General features: G+C 37.1%; 1 protein-coding gene across 5 annotated transcripts in view; it reads left to right on the top strand.

Annotated features, from left to right (window-relative positions):
• The window catches only part of trappc9 (trafficking protein particle complex subunit 9), a 374,675-nt gene that overhangs the window by 106,073 nt on the left and 249,911 nt on the right, over nucleotides 1-18,691 (top strand). For all 5 annotated transcript variants that reach the window (XR_003936606.1, XM_030147332.1, XM_030147331.1 and 2 more), the window contains one exon: nucleotides 2,119-2,271. Coding sequence is in view for 4 of the 5 variants with exons in the window: in XM_030147332.1 (XP_030003192.1) it covers nucleotides 2,119-2,271 (153 nt within the window). In the remaining variant the exon portion in view is untranslated. The remainder of the gene's footprint in view (nucleotides 1-2,118; nucleotides 2,272-18,691) is intronic.

Raw genomic sequence — 18,691 nt, 5'->3', positions numbered from 1 at the left:
TTAGATTTGTCACATAAGATAATCCGAGTAATACTAAGCTAAACCGACCAGTAAAAAGCTCCAGGATCCAAGCAGCAGCGAAACTTAAGGGTGTTTTCACACCTGAGTTTTGTTTCCGATTCAGGGAGTAATGTATTACAATGTGTTACAGTGTCACGCATCACCTTTTTTGGGTTTGTGTTCACACTGCTCCATGCCCCCAACACCATGCCCATGTAAACTGGTGGAAGCCACGTTCCTTCATGTGCTCACTGAAAGTTTTTTTTGCCTATTATTGAACATTTCCAATTTATGCTCGTCTTCCCAAATGCCAATGAGGCATTCTATCTCTTCCTCCGTCCAAATTGCTCCTCAGCTTATTTTCTCCACTTGCTTATTTTGGAGCTGATGAAAAGTATGAAGCTCATTAAGCTCATTAGCCTACTGTGTCTTTACGTCCTGCAACGGCACCTTTTTGACAGAGCCATTCTGCTTTAGAGCTGCAATCGATTAATCGACTCAAAGTGATCCAAAAAAAATCATTCAACCACAATTCTCCTGAATCAGAGCTTTGTTTCCTTCATTTTTCTGCTGTTAAACATTAGTTCCACCATTGTCTTTCACATGGACGCTTATTGTGACGCACATAGAAGCTTCAATTCAGGAAAACTGCAATAGAATATCTCCCTTAAGTCAGTTCGAGTTGATTAATCGAATTGGGACTTTTTGCATTAACTTCAAGCACATAGTCGATTAATCAGTTGCAGCTGTACTCTGCTTTATGGTAATGTTTGTGACATTGCAGAGTATCATACTCAGAGTGGTAGAAAAAACTGTAGTTGTATATTTCTAGGTGGTCACATTCACACTGTAAACGAATCGCGCTGCGTAGTGATTGCAACCAAGCTGAGACCACCTCTTCCAAGTGGTTTCAACTCCGTTGTTTTGTTCCAAAACGGAGCACGATTATTGCTCTCACATATGTCCAATCGAACTGAACCAAATATTTGTTACAGAGCAACGGCTGCAATTGATCGAGGTGTGAAAACACCCGAAGTTAAATGTGCACTTACAGAAGTAGAAAAAAGTTTTCAGACTCACATGAAAATTTAAGACAATCTTAAACATTATCATGAAATATTTCTGTTAAAATACTTTTTGTGTTTCAAAAGATGTGGCTGCATCAGACACAAACAAATGCAATTGATTTTTTTTTTTTTTTGTGTTTGTTTAGAAGAAAAATAACAAAACTAAACTCCTGACTATTTCAACATGTCATGCCCTGGATGTGTTTCATTATTTTGCTGAAACATTCACTTTTTACTTTGATGGAACTGAGTTTGTGCAGAAGGGAGCATGTGTGTTTGGAGAATGGGACAGTACTTGGTACAGTTCAATAACTTAACAGTGAGTCTTAATGTAATATATCACAAATGCATGGGGTGTCCAAAAACTTGTTTCCCCCACTGTATGTAATTGGTGAAAACATGTATGTGAAGGCAGAAACAGAGTTGAACCCCAGACCTTTGGAATGAGTATCAAATACCTCACCACCTAGCTGTTTGGGGAAACATGTTTCACATATTTGCCAAGTATTGTTCCATTCCCCAAACCCACATGTTCCCTTCTGCACGTGCATGTTCCATCAAGGTCAAAACTGGATGTTTCAGCAAAATAATGAAACACGTCCAGGACATGTTGAAACTGTCAAGAATTTATTTTATTTTATTTTTTTTAACAATAAACAAAAAAAGTCACTTGCATTTGTGTTTGTGTCATGCAGCCACACACACTGTTTTTGGTGAATATTTCATAATAATATTTTAGATTCTATGAAATTTTAAAGGTGTCCGAAGACTTTTTCCCACTACTGTAAATACAAGAACACTTGGTTTCCTTCCAATAGTGCTGTTTTTACTCTGCACATCCCAGTATCAGTGTGAATTTTTATCTACGGGTTTCTACAAGCACAATAGTGTCATTTTTCTTTTCTTCCAATCTTAATATAGCATCCAAAAATTTTAACGCAATCCTTAGGTAACACAGTTTTGATCCCAGCAGGTATCATCGCTCTCCTTTTGTAATTACTGTATTTGTTTTTAATTTTCTTGTCTGCTTGTTTTTAATGTGTGTGTGCAGAGAAAGTGTTCGGGGAGTTTCTGAGCTGGGACTTGGAGGACGCTGTGTCTCACCTGCCTCTGAAGCCGGGCCAGGCTGTCACACTCACTGTCTGCATCAAAGTCAAGCTGGATTTCTCTGGACAGGAGAACCTGCTGCAGGACCTTAATGATGGTGAGTGGACACAAAAAGTCACATCTTAACCCCAGTGAGAATTCAGGGCCAGTAGCATTTGTCAGTTTGAGCCGGCTGTGTGATGGAAGCTGTACCAATCCATTAAAATGTCCCTGGAATCGGACTCTTTCTTATTTTGATGTACTTCATGTGGTTGTAGAGATGGCAGCGTTGGTGGGTTGGCTGTTTCAACATTGACCCTGTTTACATGACCATAACTGGGAGAAAACAGATCATTGTAATGATCCGATCTGACGCGTTTAAATGCAATAATTGAAAACCCTGGTTTGGATGCTCCAGTTCATTATCGGATCTCTTTCGGAGTACGTACGTACATAGTGATGGTAGAATCAAGCTTTCTCTAATTGTCTTCCGCTGATGCATGACTATGTACCATCCGTTTTCTACAATTTTAATTGCGTTAACACATGCACATATGTAAAAGAACAAATTAATCAGATTACCCTGTATACATGCAGGAATATGTTGGAGTATTGGGGAGAAATCCAGGTGTGGTAATCCGATTTCTCATAGTCAGATTACTGCTAATATCTGATAAAGCATTTCAGATTATGCTGCTTACATGATCCCTTAAATAATCTGATTACTCCAGAAATTGGATAATGATCAGAGTATTAGTGTGCGTATAAACAAGCTCAGCATCCCTCAAACAATAAATACCACAAAAATTTTGATTTTGAGTATTTTAGCAACTAATAAATATCCTATTATAATGGACATTTCTGTGTCCAGCGCGTGTTTGTCCGGCACGTGTTTGTCCAACGAGTGTCCCGATGTTGCAGCACGGGAAGGTGTACAGGTGGGGTGTAATACTGCTGTGGCACCACTGGAGGGTGCTATCGTACAATGGCACCACGGGTACAATGCCGCTAGTGGTAAATAAAGTGTAACCCTACTTCTGGCGTTTTTGTCAGGTGACACCTTTAATTCATCAAGTACTTGAATCCATCACTAAATGCTGGTTAAAATGTGTGACTTGAGTTGACATGAGTTGTTTTGCCAGCGATTCAGTCTAGGGATGCACCAATATACAGTATTGGCCAGACATTGGTATCGCCCAGTATTTGCTAATGTCAGCCACTATCTGTATCGTGGCAAATATTAATTTGTCATGTTATATTTAAGGTTTTTTCATAAATTGGTATGTTTGTATCTGTGTTCATTCAAAGATAATGTGATGAAGGGAAGGACTTAAAAGTAGCAACTATTTTTACATGTATAATGAATATTTTTTTGTTTGGGGTGGGTAAATAACAACAAAAACAAAATAAAGGAGAGAATAACATTGGTATTGGCATCAGCTATTGGCTAAAATTTCATTTACAGGGTGGGGAAGCAAAATTTACAATGAACATTTAGTTGTTTTTTCTCAGCAGGCACTACGTCTCTTGTTTTGAAACCAAACATATATTGATGTCATAATCATACCTAACACTATTATCCATACCTTTTCAGAAACTTTTGCCCATATGACTAATCAGGAAAGCAAACGTCAAAGAGTGTGTGATTTGCTGAATGCACTCGTCACATCAAAGGAGATTTCAAAAATCGTTGGAGTGTCCATAAAGACTGTTTATAATGTAAAGAAGAGAATGACTATGAGCAAAACTATTACGAGAAAGTCTGGAAGATACTATTAAAGAAGAATGGGAGAAGTTGTCACCCGAATATTTGAGGAACACTTGCGCAAGTTTCAGGAAGCGTGTGAAGGCAGTTATTGAGAAAGAAGGAGGACACATAGAATAAAAACATTTTCTATGATGTACATTTTCTTGTGGCAAATAAATTCTCATGACTTTCAATAAACTAATTGGTCATACACTGTCTTTCAATCCCTGCCTCAAAATATTGTAAATTTTGCTTCCCCACTCCGTAGATATTGGTATCACTGCTGGTCAATAATTCTTTAATAGGTGCATCTTTAATATAATTCTAATAACCATGGAGCAACAACTGCTGCTTGAAATTCAAGCCCTTAAATATGTAGTAAGTATATAGATGGGCTGAACTAAATTTGAGCAAACTTTATTGTAAAACCAGATTTACATTTTACCTCTAGCCTCCCAATTGACCATGAACATGTTTGAGCTCCTCTCCAAAACAATTCTGCTAAATATGAGCAGCAGCTGGGTGATTTTTTTTTTTTTTCTTTCTTCACCATCTCCTCAGTCGTGCACATGCTGGATACAGAAATGAATGTTAAGATATTGCTGTACACGACTTTTCTCTGGTACTTAGTCTGTGGTTTCCCTTTTTTAAAATTCAACAGTAATAGGCGAAGGGGCTCAAGGTCACTGCACCTCCATTTCTCTCCTAGCTTCTGGCTTCCTTATTTCAACAGTCGGATTTCCTCTGTACTAATTCATATTCCTGAATTAGAAAAAAGAAAAAACGGGACCTTCTCGCCTCCCTCGAAGCTCGATCATTGTGTTCCTTCTCCAGTCGTTCTCATAGTTCTGCCGAGCCTCCTTTCTTTCGTGTCTTGCCGGTGACCTCTGCCTCCTCCTTCAGACTCCTAAACCTCTTCTATGTGCTGATAAATATTAATGAGTGATCAATACAGACCTGCTCCTGCACCACAGAGACTTCATTTTTTAGTGCGTATTTGTGATTGTATGCATGTGGATTCAAAGAACTGAGAGGGTAAACACATGCAACGCACCATGTTTATCGCAGTTCCAGCGCCACTCCTCATAAGGTCATTTAAGCGATACAGTTTCACTGTTTTAATTAAGCGAGCAGTGACTGAGGCTCTGAATTAAGGAGATAAGACGTGGTTGTGTCGAAACAACAGCTCTGGATGCACTCATCATAGGGGCGTTGAGGGATGCAGTCGTTGGTAAACACATTTGATGTTGTCTGGTACTTTAATGCATTAATGTAATCACATAATGTGTTAATGTAGTGATGAACTTATTTGCATAAATCCTGTTTTGCTTTGTTTTCTGTCTGGTTTCCTGTGTGTTGGAAGATTACCAACTTCTGCTGTCTTTGCTAATTAAGTCATGAAATCTCGATCATTTCAGACACAGCTGCTTCCTTCGACAGTGTTTTAATTACACTGCAGAGCAGCCACAGACGACCACATATACTGTTTAATCTTTGCTACCGCTATACATTACAGTATATGCGCCATTGGTGTCTTTCTTATTAGCATAGCAAGTTTTACCCGAGTGTCACATTCAGACAGACATTTTGAACCCAGGTAACTGTGCTGCTGTTTGCATGTGTTGGTTCATTAACTTGTTGTTTTAGCACCAGTACTCCCTAGTGAAAATTTTAGAAGCACCAGCGCTTAATTGAGGAGCAAGTCAACATAAAACACATCAGATTCATAGCTGTTTTGATTTGGATTGATTCGCAAATCTTCCCTCCCCGACACTTTTCCTTTTATGTCGATGCTATTAGCTTTTCATCACAATACATTTATTTTCATTTAGTTATTGTTGTATTTTTGTTCAAGAAAAACCTGATGATAAAAACTAAGAAGACCATCAACTACAGTCACACAGGTTTGGTATACACTGATCAGCCATTACATTATGAGGAATGACAAGAGAAGTGGTAAAAAAAAAAAAAAAAAAGTATTATTTAATTACAATGGGACCTTTCACTGGGTTGGATATGTTGGGCAATAAGTGAACATTTAGTCCTCAAAGATGATGTGTTGGAAGCAGCAAAATTAGCATCTCCACAAAAGCAGGTCTTTGGTGTTCATGGTCTGCAGTGGTTAGTACTGACCAAAAATCCAAAAATGGACTAAGGAAGGACATCCCAATCTCAGGACCACTGATCATCTGTGGGAGGTGTTGGAATAAATTTGATCAATGGAGGTCCACCTCTCTACTTCCAGGATTTCAGGGATTTGCTGCTAAGCTCTTGGGCAATTTGTTAATGTCTCTGCACTGCAAAAATCTAAATCTTACCAAGTGTATTTTTCTCATTTCTTGTCAAAATATCTCATCACACTTAAAATAAGACATAATCACCCGGAGTAACTTTTCAGTGAGATATAAGAGCTGATTTTTAGATAATAGATCTTGAAAATCATATTTCAAGAATTGTAACCAAGATAATTTCCACTTGTTCCATAGGCAGATTTTTTTTCTTAATTCAGTATTTTTTGCTTAATTCAAGCAAAAAAAAAAAAAAATCTAAAAATTATCTAAAAATTTAAATTATCTTGTAAGATTTCTTGATCTCTTCAAGATCTATTGTCTTAAAATAAGTTCTTGTATCTCACTGAAAAGTTACTCTTTAGGTGGTTATTTCTTATTCTAAGTGTGATGAGATATTTTGGCTAGAAATGAGAAAAATACACTTGGTAAGATTTAGATTTTTGCAGTGTGTTACGCTACTGCCTCAACATTTCACTAATATTTTTTCCTTTCACACTGAAAACCACAAGTATTCAACTCGTAGCCATCTTATTAGAGCACCCTTTGCTCGTACCAGTCTGACTCAGTTCAGTGTTCTATACACAGGACCCAAAATATGGAATAATCTGCCAACTCTTCTTACGGAGCATCCTCAAATTCAGTTTAAAAAAAGCTGTGAAAACTCTGCTCCTGAGTGATTGTAATTTTCCACAAGGGATACATTTCTAAGCTTGGTATATCATGGAATTTTATTTGTAGAAAATGTGCTTTTGTGCAGCTATTTTTAATTGCAGTTGTAAATAACCTTTAAAATCTGGCGGTTGCCACTTGTTAAGCCCCTTGAGGGTTTTTGGTAACCATCCATCACAATTTTTAACCAACATGTATTTATGTGTATGTTTCTTACTACGTGAAAATAAAATAAATACATAAAAAGGTCGTGGTCTAGATACACGTCACACCTTCAGAGGTCTGGTGGAGTCTAGGCCTCGGGTCACAGCTGGTTTTGTGGAAAAAAGGGGAACCTACACAGTATTAGACAGGTGGTAATAATGTTCTGCTCCTATAGATGGTCGATTAGTTGAGATTGAGTTGTTCTTTAGTACACTTTTAGTAGGTACTAACCACATTACATTGGGAATAAACAACAAGATCTGGAGAAGCTCGGGCCCAGTGATTTGGCCACAGTTTCTCTCTTATCGAGTTTGCTCAGATCCATACTCTTGTCCATTTTACTGTTTCTAACACATCGACTTTAAGGGCTAAATGTTCACTTGCTACCTAATATATCCCATCTACTGACAGGCCCTATTGTTATGAGACAAGCAAAATTAATACCACTTTTCCTGTCAGTGGTCATAATGCAGTAGATGATCGGTGGATACTGTAAGTTGTCATCAGTGGAGTAAAATCTTAACCAGACCAAGGTACTTTACACACAGAATCAGCGCCCTGTACAGCAGGGGTGTCAAACTCATTTTAGTTCAGGGCCACATTCAGCTAAATTTGATCTGAAGTGGGCTGAACCAGTAAAAATAATAACATAATAATATATAAATAATGTCAACTCCAAACTTTTCTCTATGTTTTAGAGCAAAAAAAAGTAAATTTACATTATGAGAAGGTTTACATCTACAAACTATCCTTGTTGTTGTGAAGTTGTGAATAACATGAACAAACTGAAAAAATAAGTGTAATTTTAACAATATTTTGCCTCAGTTTATCATTTACACATGTACATTATAACGTACAGATCACAGTGGATCTACAAATACACAAAACATTTAGTAACAGACAGAATATTGTTAAAATTGTACTTACTTCTCTTAAGACATTTCAAGATATTCACATTTTTTGCTAAATTAAACTTTGTTTTAGTGTAAATACATGAAAATATTTACATTTACAAAGAGGAAACTTGGGAGTTGTCATTATTTATATGTTATTATGATCATATTTTACTGGTCCTGCCCACTTGAGATTGAATTGGTCTGAATGTAGAACCTGAAATGAAAGGATTGTTAATATCTTCAGTGTAATTTTTGCTTTTCTCAAATTCATCCCAAGGGCTGGACTGGACCCTTTGGCGGCCCGGATTTGGCCCCCGGTCCGCATGTTTCACACCTGTGCTATACGGTATTAATGCTTTATTAATGGAATATAACATTCAGTCTACAAACAAACACAATTTAGCTCATTTTTTCTGAGCCACAGAGGTCTGAAAATGATTAAAAAACTGTCACAGGGTTTTGCCTTTGCACTGTATAACATTTCGTTCTTGTGAAACAGTACATACAGTACATGTAAGAATATTAAATGTCAGGGCATACATCAGGATTACTTCTGCTTCCTCAACCGTTGCTGCTAGCGTTGGTGATGCATCTCCATCAGTGTGTCTTTCCTCTGCATAGTTTATGCATCTTACTACTGTTAAAATGTGTAGTTGAGTTGATAAACTTTGGATGAACCTTTCTTTGCAATATCTCAACAAAGTAAATTGTTCTCACTTCACAAAGGCACATTATTTACACTCTTGCCAAGTGTTGGTAGTTGCCAAACAGAAATGATGGAAAATCACACATGTGAATAGTGATATAATTTTTTAAACATTGCCTAAAGGTTTCACCGCATCCACCACTGACAAGACTTAGCACGCTGATAAAATTTAATGTGTCACATCTAGACATAGTTACAAAAGTAAACTCTCAACAAGTTGTCATCAAATCCTGTCTCTGTCAAATTTAACGTTTAGTGTCACTTAGTGGGGAATCTGTTGGAATTCTTTACTACCCAATACGTATTTGCCTGCAGTGCCAAAAAAAACAAAAATACCCTGCAATAACTTTTTTTTTTTTTTACAATCTGAGTGGGAAATGAAAGTGCAAAATATATCTTTTATATCTTGAGGAGAATTGCCAAGAGAAGGCTTCTTTGAACTAATATGAGTTTATTGGAAATAAACTCCATTCTTAATTTTTTTGGAAATGTGGACACAAAAAACAAAAATCTTCTGTGTGTGACAGTTACTTGCACTTGCTGTTTTTTGTTTCTGTATTTATACAGAGTTTAGTCCCAGTTGGCAGACCAGTTTATTGCATTGGTGGCTGGCAGAGGAGAGCAGTCCATTTACCAGTGACTGTTTCAGAGAGATCAGTTTTTAAAACTGGCTACAGCATGTTTTTTGATTACTGTCCCAGATGGTTGAATTAGTGGTGAGTAAATAGTTTCAGTGAATACTTGTTGCTTTGATTAAATTTATTTACAACCATAAGACACGTATCACATATGAATAACAGATATTACACTTAGAACCTCTAATGCTGTATTTTGAGATTTTCACTCTGAAAATATAAGAATTAACCAAACGTATCAGTGTGAAGAAATTACAGTTTTTTGTTTTTTTTTCTTCCATCTTTGTTTATTTGGAAAAGCAGGTCGTACAAAACTGCCCTTTCGGGTGCATTTCAGTAGCCACACATCAGATCGAAATGATTGAAGCTAATCCAAGTGTTTTAGCCAAATAAAGAACAAATAAAAAAATAAAAAACAGTGGGTGGGAGGAGAAGGTTTGCTCCGCTTCTTCATCAACACGTTAAGACACAATAAGGTGTGTATGTTTGCATTAACCTAAACAAATATGTATATCATATGTTATCACATGACTGATGTATTCAGTTCACATCAGTTACAGATTTAACATAGTTTGTCCATTTTAACCAAATAGCGAAAAAACCCTTTGACCCTTAAAACAAAATGTCAACTTCTCCAGAGTATAAATGTCCTGTACGATATCGGTCCATTCTTCAGTTGTGGGTGCTTCAGGCTTTAAGACAGCATAACAGTTTCGATGGACATGTACTGCAAATATGTCCAAAACTGTTTGTGTGCTAATCAGCTAACCCCATTCAACATGAGAGGAACTAGCGCTGCTGTTTGAGTTACTAATGTCCTTTATTAACATGGGTGTTGCAGCGGCAAACTGGTTAGCACTTGTAGCTAGAAGGGTCTAGGTTGGACTCTCAGTTGGATTCTCCTGTCAGTGCCTTTGACTACGGTACTGATGAAGACCTGAAGTTGGTCTCTGAGCATCTTCAGGGGTGGCTCACTGTTCCAAATGAGTATATTCTAATGCTAACTACTAATGCTAATGTGTTTTAGGATGAGGAAAATATAGAGAGTGAATTTCTTTATGGACATAACAAAGCGAGTTAACTTAATGGATTCTTAGTTGATGTAATGCACTATGTTTGAGCTGAGAAGTTGCGATGATATTTCCAGTTTTAACTTTGGAAGTATATGAAATGGGAATTGGATTGGATCAGCTGAAGTGATGCTCTACTCCGCTGTGATTGGTTGTTTCACTGTGTAGTTACATTTGAATCATTAGTTGCTACAATGCTGAAATACATGCTAATATTACAAAACATGGTAACCAGGATTAGCTTCACACCAACAATCTATATTGACATCACACAGTACAAATACACACACACACACACACACACACACACACACACAGACGCATTCATCCTCTGCAGGTTGCATTGTGTTCACTGAAACATTTCACTTTGTTTTTATATGTTGTTAAAAATTGATATGTCACCCCAGTCAAAGTCACGCACTAGTCCAGGGGTGGCCAACCCTGGTCCTGGAGAGCCACTATCCTGCATGTTTTAGATGTTTCCCTCCTCCAGCACACCTGACGGTTGTTATCAGGCTTCTGCAGAGCTTGATGATAGGTTTATCATTTGAATCAGGTGTGTTGGAAGAGGGATACATCTAAAACATGCAGGATAGTGCCTTCAGTTCTTCACTTCAGTTCTTACATCAATAGCTATGGCATTGTACTGACAAAAACAGTGCTTTTAGGCATTCCATGTTTTCTTTTCTGTCTGTTTTAGTCACATGATACACACAGGAGTTAGTACTGGATTGCATAACCATTGGTTTTGATGACTTTTTATGGTCTGATAATTTTTTCCACGACTGCACATACTATAGTAGGACCATAGAAACATAGGCGTCTTCCTAGTCTGTCAGATATGACTTGTTACTATTGTTGTAATGCCTATTTTTGTGGTTATTGCTGCATGTCGGAAATAATCAGTAAGCAAACAAAAAGAAAATAATCAAGAGGCAAAAATAGACCAACGACTCCTGTCATCTGTGAATTAAAATGTTTTTGTGAAGGAGGTCTGGCTGCTGTGAATAGAGCTTCAGGGCTTCAGTTTCTCATTAGACAGTCATCTTCATGCACTTTATTCATATTTTTATGTTTTATATTGACTTGCTGTCAGAGTTTTGGCAGTTTGGCACCAACACCACAACTTCACAACTTCTGTCTGTTTATGAGAGGAGTTGATTTCTTTAATCTTAATCTTGCACAGGATACCCAGCATTCAAGTGAAATCAATTCTGAAAGAAAAAAATAAATTAATTAATTAAAACTGCTGTGATAATCAGGTTAAAACGGCACCAACCTGAGGGTGACTCTATGGATGTGTGAATGAATAAGAATGCAGATGTGTGTGAATGAATGCCCCATTTAGCTCAGGTGGAAAGGTCTATTCCACACCTCTGTCTTAGTGTCTGTGTGTCTCTTTCACACCTTCTCTACCACCATGTCTCCTTCCAGCTCCACAGCCTGAGGTGAAATGATAGCTCACAGCTTGTCTAGTGCGAGTCTCGCTGGTGAGTGTGCTGCTGGTATTTTTTGCCAATATCTATATTAAGTAAAACTGTATGCTCAGCTCTCTAGCTCTTATATTTAGTTCGGATGTGATTTACACCTTTCAGCATCATGTACTGAAATTCAAGTGATCGTGTATTTATAAGTCGACAGTGTAAAAAAAGCCAGTCCTTCGGCGTTACAGCGATGATGCGTTGCAACTGATGCAGCAATCGAGAAAAAGCCACACAAAACAGTGCAGAGGGAACATTCAAAACACGCCAAGCCTCATTGATTTATCCTCAGACGAGTTTATCCCTCATTCTGAGTTCGGCTTGAGACCACGACGCCATAACTCAGGATCAGATGGCTGTGATGTCATCACTCAGAACTAATGGGCCTTGACGTACAGGGAGCTTTATCGTGTTAAATGGCGTGAGTGTGGTACCTAATGACATTGCTACCGCCTACATTAATGTTGTGGTTGTCTTTGAAGACCAGTGTGACGGCTGCGTTCTACCTCCACTGCGCGCGCACACACACTCACACACATAACCAAAAAACCAGACTGCACCTTGTTCTACAGTTCACGTCTGCAGACACAAGAAACCCATTACACCATCAAGCACCATGAATTAAAGGATTCAAACAAAGAGGCGTTCAGAAGCTCTGTTGAAATTACAAGTGAGCAGAGAGGTGTTGTCTTCATGTTCTCTCGGCCTTTTGTCCTCATCTGACACCATGGGAGAGTGCACTGCTGTCCTACTTGTGTTAGTTTCACATTAGTTAACTTTCATCTTACACCAGCAGCTAAACCCCCCAAGAATACTTTTTAAAGTAATGCCCTATGACATGTTCATGGGAGATTTCTGTTTAGCCATTCTCTGTTGTCAAGTTATGCAACACGATTTTAAGGCAACCTATAGCTATTATGTGAAGCTTTTGCAAATATCAAGGTACTACATCCCTATAGGTATAGTGCTTGTATCAAGTTAGATTACATGTTTTTAACCAAAACAAGAAAAATACATGTAATGCTTTAAAAAGTAGCATGTGCTGGTCTCATTTTGAAAGCATGTAGAAGCCCATTAGGCCTGGGTGTATTTTGTTATGGCAGAATCACTGTCTCCAAAGCTAATGACCATTCTATACAATGCTCTTGTTTCCATCAGAAGTGTTGAGGCACATTTAAGGAGCATCTCAGAGCTGGTTCAGGTATCCACTTTGGTAGAAAAACACACCGAGTCTATTTTTGACATGACCATGACAGATGAGATGGACTTGTAGAAGCCAATAATGTAAGAATTTCAACCATTTTAAATGTTATAAATCCAATGAAGTAATAACTTGCTAACAATTTAATACAGTGTTTGAGACAAAAATGGAGAGAGAGTGGTGCATTGTAGATACCATTGATTAATAAATATGATGACTATACCATCCACTCTACCTATTTTTGAGGAGTAAACTGCACAAAAACTGCAAAAAAAATCTTTTGTTTTCAAGAAATGCAGCCTTATTTATGTACTTTATCAGCTACAGTTATTACATTTTCAAATAATATTTTCAATGCTTGGCCAATAATCAGGGTTCCCGCGAGGTCTTAAAAAGTCTTAAAAGTCTTGAATTTACAAATCTGCATTTAATACCGTAAAAAAAGTCTTTAAAAGGTATTCAATTTGAGGGACCCTCTACGACCACAGCAATGGCTAGACATTATAGAGGAAATATATACCATGGAAAAATTAACATTTCATTTGAGGATTAAGATGGGAACTTTTAAACGAAGACAGGAGAAATGGACCATATTCAAGGACACAAATTCTTGGTGCCAGATCTGAAACGGAAAAGCAGATGAGTGCATAAGAAACAGCATCCCCCCTTGTTGTTGTTGTTGAATTTGTTACTGCACTGTAAAAGTGATTTAAAAAGTTAAAATGAAAAGTTAAAAAAGTATTCCATTTGATATGGTAGATCTTAAGATATGTTGCTATAAACTTGTTGGCTTTATCGTGCTTAAATGTGTCTGTTAAATGTCCAAACTACAAAGAAACTAATGTTATTCTTCTCAGTTCCAACCATTCCAACCTGACAATTTACATTGAAATTAGAAACCAATTATGACTAACTTTGCAGCCCACGTTAAGAAATGACTTGGAATGATGGGAATCAAGGCATTGGAGTAAATAAAAGCATTTTCCTAAATTATCGGAGTCAGGGATTTTTGCTAGTATGGTCGTGAAATGGGGATTAAATTCTGTCTCAGTAGTCTTAAAAAAGGTCTTAAATTTAACTTGTAGAAACCTGTAGGAACCCTGAATAATGTAATAACCAGCCAATAACATAGTAAACATTATCCACACATCCCTAGAGAGTCATTCACCTTGCTCCAACAAAGCAAAAGCAAAAACCATGTCTCTGTAGCAAATGGAAATACTGAAACTTTATTCAAATAATACTGGGCCATTGTATCTACTTGGTGAATGCTTAAAGTAATTTCAGCTTCATCTAATGTGTAAAAACAATACAAGTGCCACCGGAGTAGCAGACAGTCTCACCTCACTAATTAGCAGTCTAGTAGGTGGACTGTGTAATGCAAATCCATCGAACATAGCATCTTGGTCCTGTTGGAGTAGGTCCTCTCTCCCTTTGTATATATGCAGAATTTATGCGTCTGTTGCTGCTTAAGAAATTCAATTAGCTCATCAATAGTCAGCACACAGCGGCGTCTGACCCGCAGTCGATTCTGTAGCTTCCTGTACAGGGTCACATCTTCGTGGACTATAACCAGTGGCTGTGCATTTTCTTCCACATTTAAATAAAAACACCTAAACTTTAACTAAGTGGCCACAATGTCTCAAATAAGACCAGATGAATAAAGATTTTAGTCCCCAACTTTCAGAAAGGCTATTAGGTCACATTCATTTCAGTTTACAAAGAACTTTAATAGACTGACACTAATAAATAATGTAGCTCCTTCACCACACTCACTTGTTTTTGTTTTGTGCCACTGACTACATTTAGATCCACAAAATACTGAGTGTTTTTCTTCCTATCCCAACAAAGATGATAATCGTACAAAGTTGTTTATGTGGCTGATGAAAATTAACATTACACTAATATTCCTGCTTTGCAAAATGATTAACGCAGAGTTTTTTTTTTTTTTACTGGTGACGTGGCATGTTTGACCATGTGAACACAACCCAGCCAGCATGTCCATGTGGGCCCCAGAAGGGCTACAATTGGGTTGCATATCAGGATCCCATGTGGGTTTGTCCACAGTTTCAATGGTGGCCCCACGTGTGTTTGCCCATATCAGAATCGGAATCAAAATCAGAATCCGAATCTCTTTATCGTTATTGCACCAAGTACAATGAAATGGAGGTAGAGCTCTCAGGTTCAGTGCAATAATTTACAGACAGACAACAAATATCAGTAAAACAACAACAAATACCAGTAAAAGGCACAATTATTTACATTAAAAAATAAAAAAGTATTGCAAACTAAGATATTTGTAAAACATAGAATGTAAGTAGTGCAAATAACATGAGAAGTAGTGCAAATGACATGAAAGATAAATATTGTGGGATAAATAGTGTGAAGAATAAATAATATAAGATATTCAGATCTCTTATTCTGATTCTGATATGGGCAAACACATGTGGGGCCACCATGGAAACTGCGGACAAACCCAAATGGGTCCCTTATATGCAGCCCAGTTATAACCCTTCTGGGGCCCACATAGACATGCTGGCTTGGGATCACCCTCTTCCATACTTTAAACCTTTTAGAAAAGATCAGATACAAAGAGATTCAAAACGTGTTGATAATGTTTAAACCATAAAGACCCAAACATCCACTGGCGACTAAAAGCATCTACTGATCTAAACTGTGTAATACCCATTCATCCACTAATCCTGTCAATACATGTAAATAATTGGTGTAAAATGCAGTTTGTCATCTTTTCATGGTCATCAGATATGACCCATGTGGATGTTTAGAGACTTGAATTTACTCTGAGTTTTCATGAGCTTCTAAATTAAAAATAAATGATTTTAAATGAAAATTGCAAAATACAGTGGATAATATGATAATAAATGGTGATAAATCACTTAAGAAAGGTTCTACAGAGAAAAAATCATTTGGGAATTACTACAAAATTAGCACTGGGTCTTCATGGGTTAAATATAGGTACGTCTCGCCTTCTGATTAAGTTATAGTAAAACGGAACTTTTAAAGTGGATCTTCTAAAATGGGTTTTTTCATACAAAGCTTTATCCAGTTGAAGGTGTCATATGTACAGGGTGGGGAAGCAAAATTTACAATATTTTGAGGCAGGGATTGAAAGACAGTGCATGACCAATTAGTTTATTGAAAGTCATGAGAATTTATTTGCCACAAGAAAATTGACATAATAGAAAATGTTTTTATTCTATGTGTCCTCCTTCTTTCTCAATAACTGCCTTCACACGCTTCCTGAAACTTGCGAAAGTGTTCCTCAAATATTCGGGTGACAACTTCTCCCATTCTTCTTTAATAGTATCTTCCAGACTTTCTCGCAATAGTTTTGCTCATAGTCATTCTCTTCTTTCCATTATAAACAGTCTTTATGGACACTTCAACTATTTTTGAAATCTCCTTTGATGTGACGAATACATTCAGCAAATCACACACTCTTTGACGTTTGCTTTCCTGATTACTCATATGGGCAAAAGTTTCTGAAAAGGTATGGATAATAGTGTTAGGTATGATTATGACATCAATATATGTTTGGTTTCAAAACATTTGATGTAATGCCTGCTGAGAAAAAACAACTAAATGTTCATTGTAAATTTTGCTTCCCCACCCTGTACAGTCAGGATGAGCCGCGATAAACCGTGGCATCCTAGCAGAGTCTTGTTTGTGCAGAACTTTCTCTGTTGAGAAAATTCTAGTCTTCATTCAGAAAAGTCCAGGGATCAATCTGTCAATCATATCTGTCAATCAACGCCCACACAGCAGGACAGTCAAGTTTATAATAAACCCTTAAATCTTACTAATGGGGATGAAATCTCCAAAATGATTCAACTGCTGTGTAAGTTTTCAAACAAAACCTAGCGATAACTATACGTTTCCAGTGTTTTGACTAAAGAAACTTATAGTTGCAACCTGCAGTGTTGTAGCATTTAGACTATGGGATTTAATTGGGTTTGTCAAGATCTTAAGCAGTTTAGCAGGAATTTTCTTGAGTTTATCAACTCAGCTACAAAATTTAACAGTAGCAAGAGGCATAAACTATACAGAAGCAAGCAGAATGTCTGTCCTGACTAGGAAAAAAAAAGTAGTGAGCTTAGCAGTGCTCTATGCTAGCTCTTAAAATGTAATTTATGCTGTGTTTACATACAGAAGAAAATAAATGAATTCTTTTGATTTTTGGATCTTGTCGCTTTCTGACTTGTATCAAAGGCCCCATGGTGTTAGTTTTCCTCGCCATGATACACCAGCAGACTGACTCACTACTCCCTCTAGTGGTCACATAAATCTGACAGAACGTTGGCCTCAATATACTCAGCTCATTTCTCTACAATTCAATACATTGGTGTCTTTAGCATAACTACAGAGCTCTTTATTACCCCGCCCCGCAAAGGGGAGGTAAGGGGTATTGTTTTTGGTTCGGTTTGTTTGTTTGTTTTTTGTTTGTTAACACTCTAGCAGCCAAACTATTGGCTGAATTCATACCAGATTTGGTTTATGGATTGCCAGTGACATAGAATAGATTGCGTTACAGTTTGGGAAAAGTAGGTCAAAGTTTCAATTTTTTAGGATTTTTTTTTTTTTTTAATCTTCTTTTTCCCCCTATTTATTCATAACGGGTGGAATTTCACATGTCTGTAACAGCAAAACTGTTGGTTGAATTCATACCAAATTGGGTTTATAGCCAGTGACCCAGAATAGATGTCATTACATTTTGGGAAAAGTAGGTTAAAGTTAAAATTTTGTATACATTTTTAAAATCTTTTTTTTTTTTTTTTCCCCATTTACTTATAATGGGTGAAAACTCAAGTGTTTGTAGCAGCAAAACTATTAGTTGAATTCATACCAAATTGGGTTTATAGATTACCAGTGACCCAGAATAGATGTGGTTAGATTTCAGGAAAAGTAGGTCAAAGTTCAAAGTTTTTTTTATGCATTTTTTTTAATCTTTTTTTTTTCTCCCATTGACTTATAATGGGCAACATTTCAAATGTCGATAAAAACATCAATTTTATTTCAATTTACTTCAAACTTGGCACATATATAGAGGCAATTGATATGATGACATCAGTTGGATTGATGCCAAAATAAGCTACAATATGGGGGGGGGGGGGGGGGGGGGATTGTTGTGCCTGGCATCACTTGTTCCAATTTTAAATCATTTTTAAATTGAAAGTAGAAATACTGCATATGGCCCTTTTTAACTGAAATTATTTACCCACGTATGTAGTAATAGCAAATCCTCTTGCCTTCACTTTGTGTACTAGCGATTATGGGAATCCTGGTCTTTTGTCATGGTAAAGCTGTAGACTGCAGTGGGTGGTTAATAAAATAAATACATAAAATAATATGTCTAAACAAGTAGAGGTGTAATTCCAGAACTGTGCATGTGTCTTACCACTGTGTCATGTATGTCAGTGACGTTAAGAAGCACACGGTTAGTCCTCAAAATAACACCACACTGTTCTGTTTTTGTTGTCACTGACATCTTTTGTAAAATGAAAAGCCTGTGTGGAATAAATTGATAGCAGTGGTTTAGTCAACTCCAATGAAGTACTCCGTGAATCGCTCTATGTCCGACATTTGTTACTGCTGTTGAAACAAGGCAGCTGGTTGCAGA

Source organism: Sphaeramia orbicularis, chromosome 11 (assembly GCF_902148855.1).
Source record: "Sphaeramia orbicularis chromosome 11, fSphaOr1.1, whole genome shotgun sequence".
Classification (NCBI taxonomy): domain Eukaryota; kingdom Metazoa; phylum Chordata; class Actinopteri; order Kurtiformes; family Apogonidae; genus Sphaeramia; species Sphaeramia orbicularis.
The sequence above is the reverse complement of the archived record's forward strand: the minus strand, read 5'-3'. Positions and strand labels throughout refer to the sequence as shown.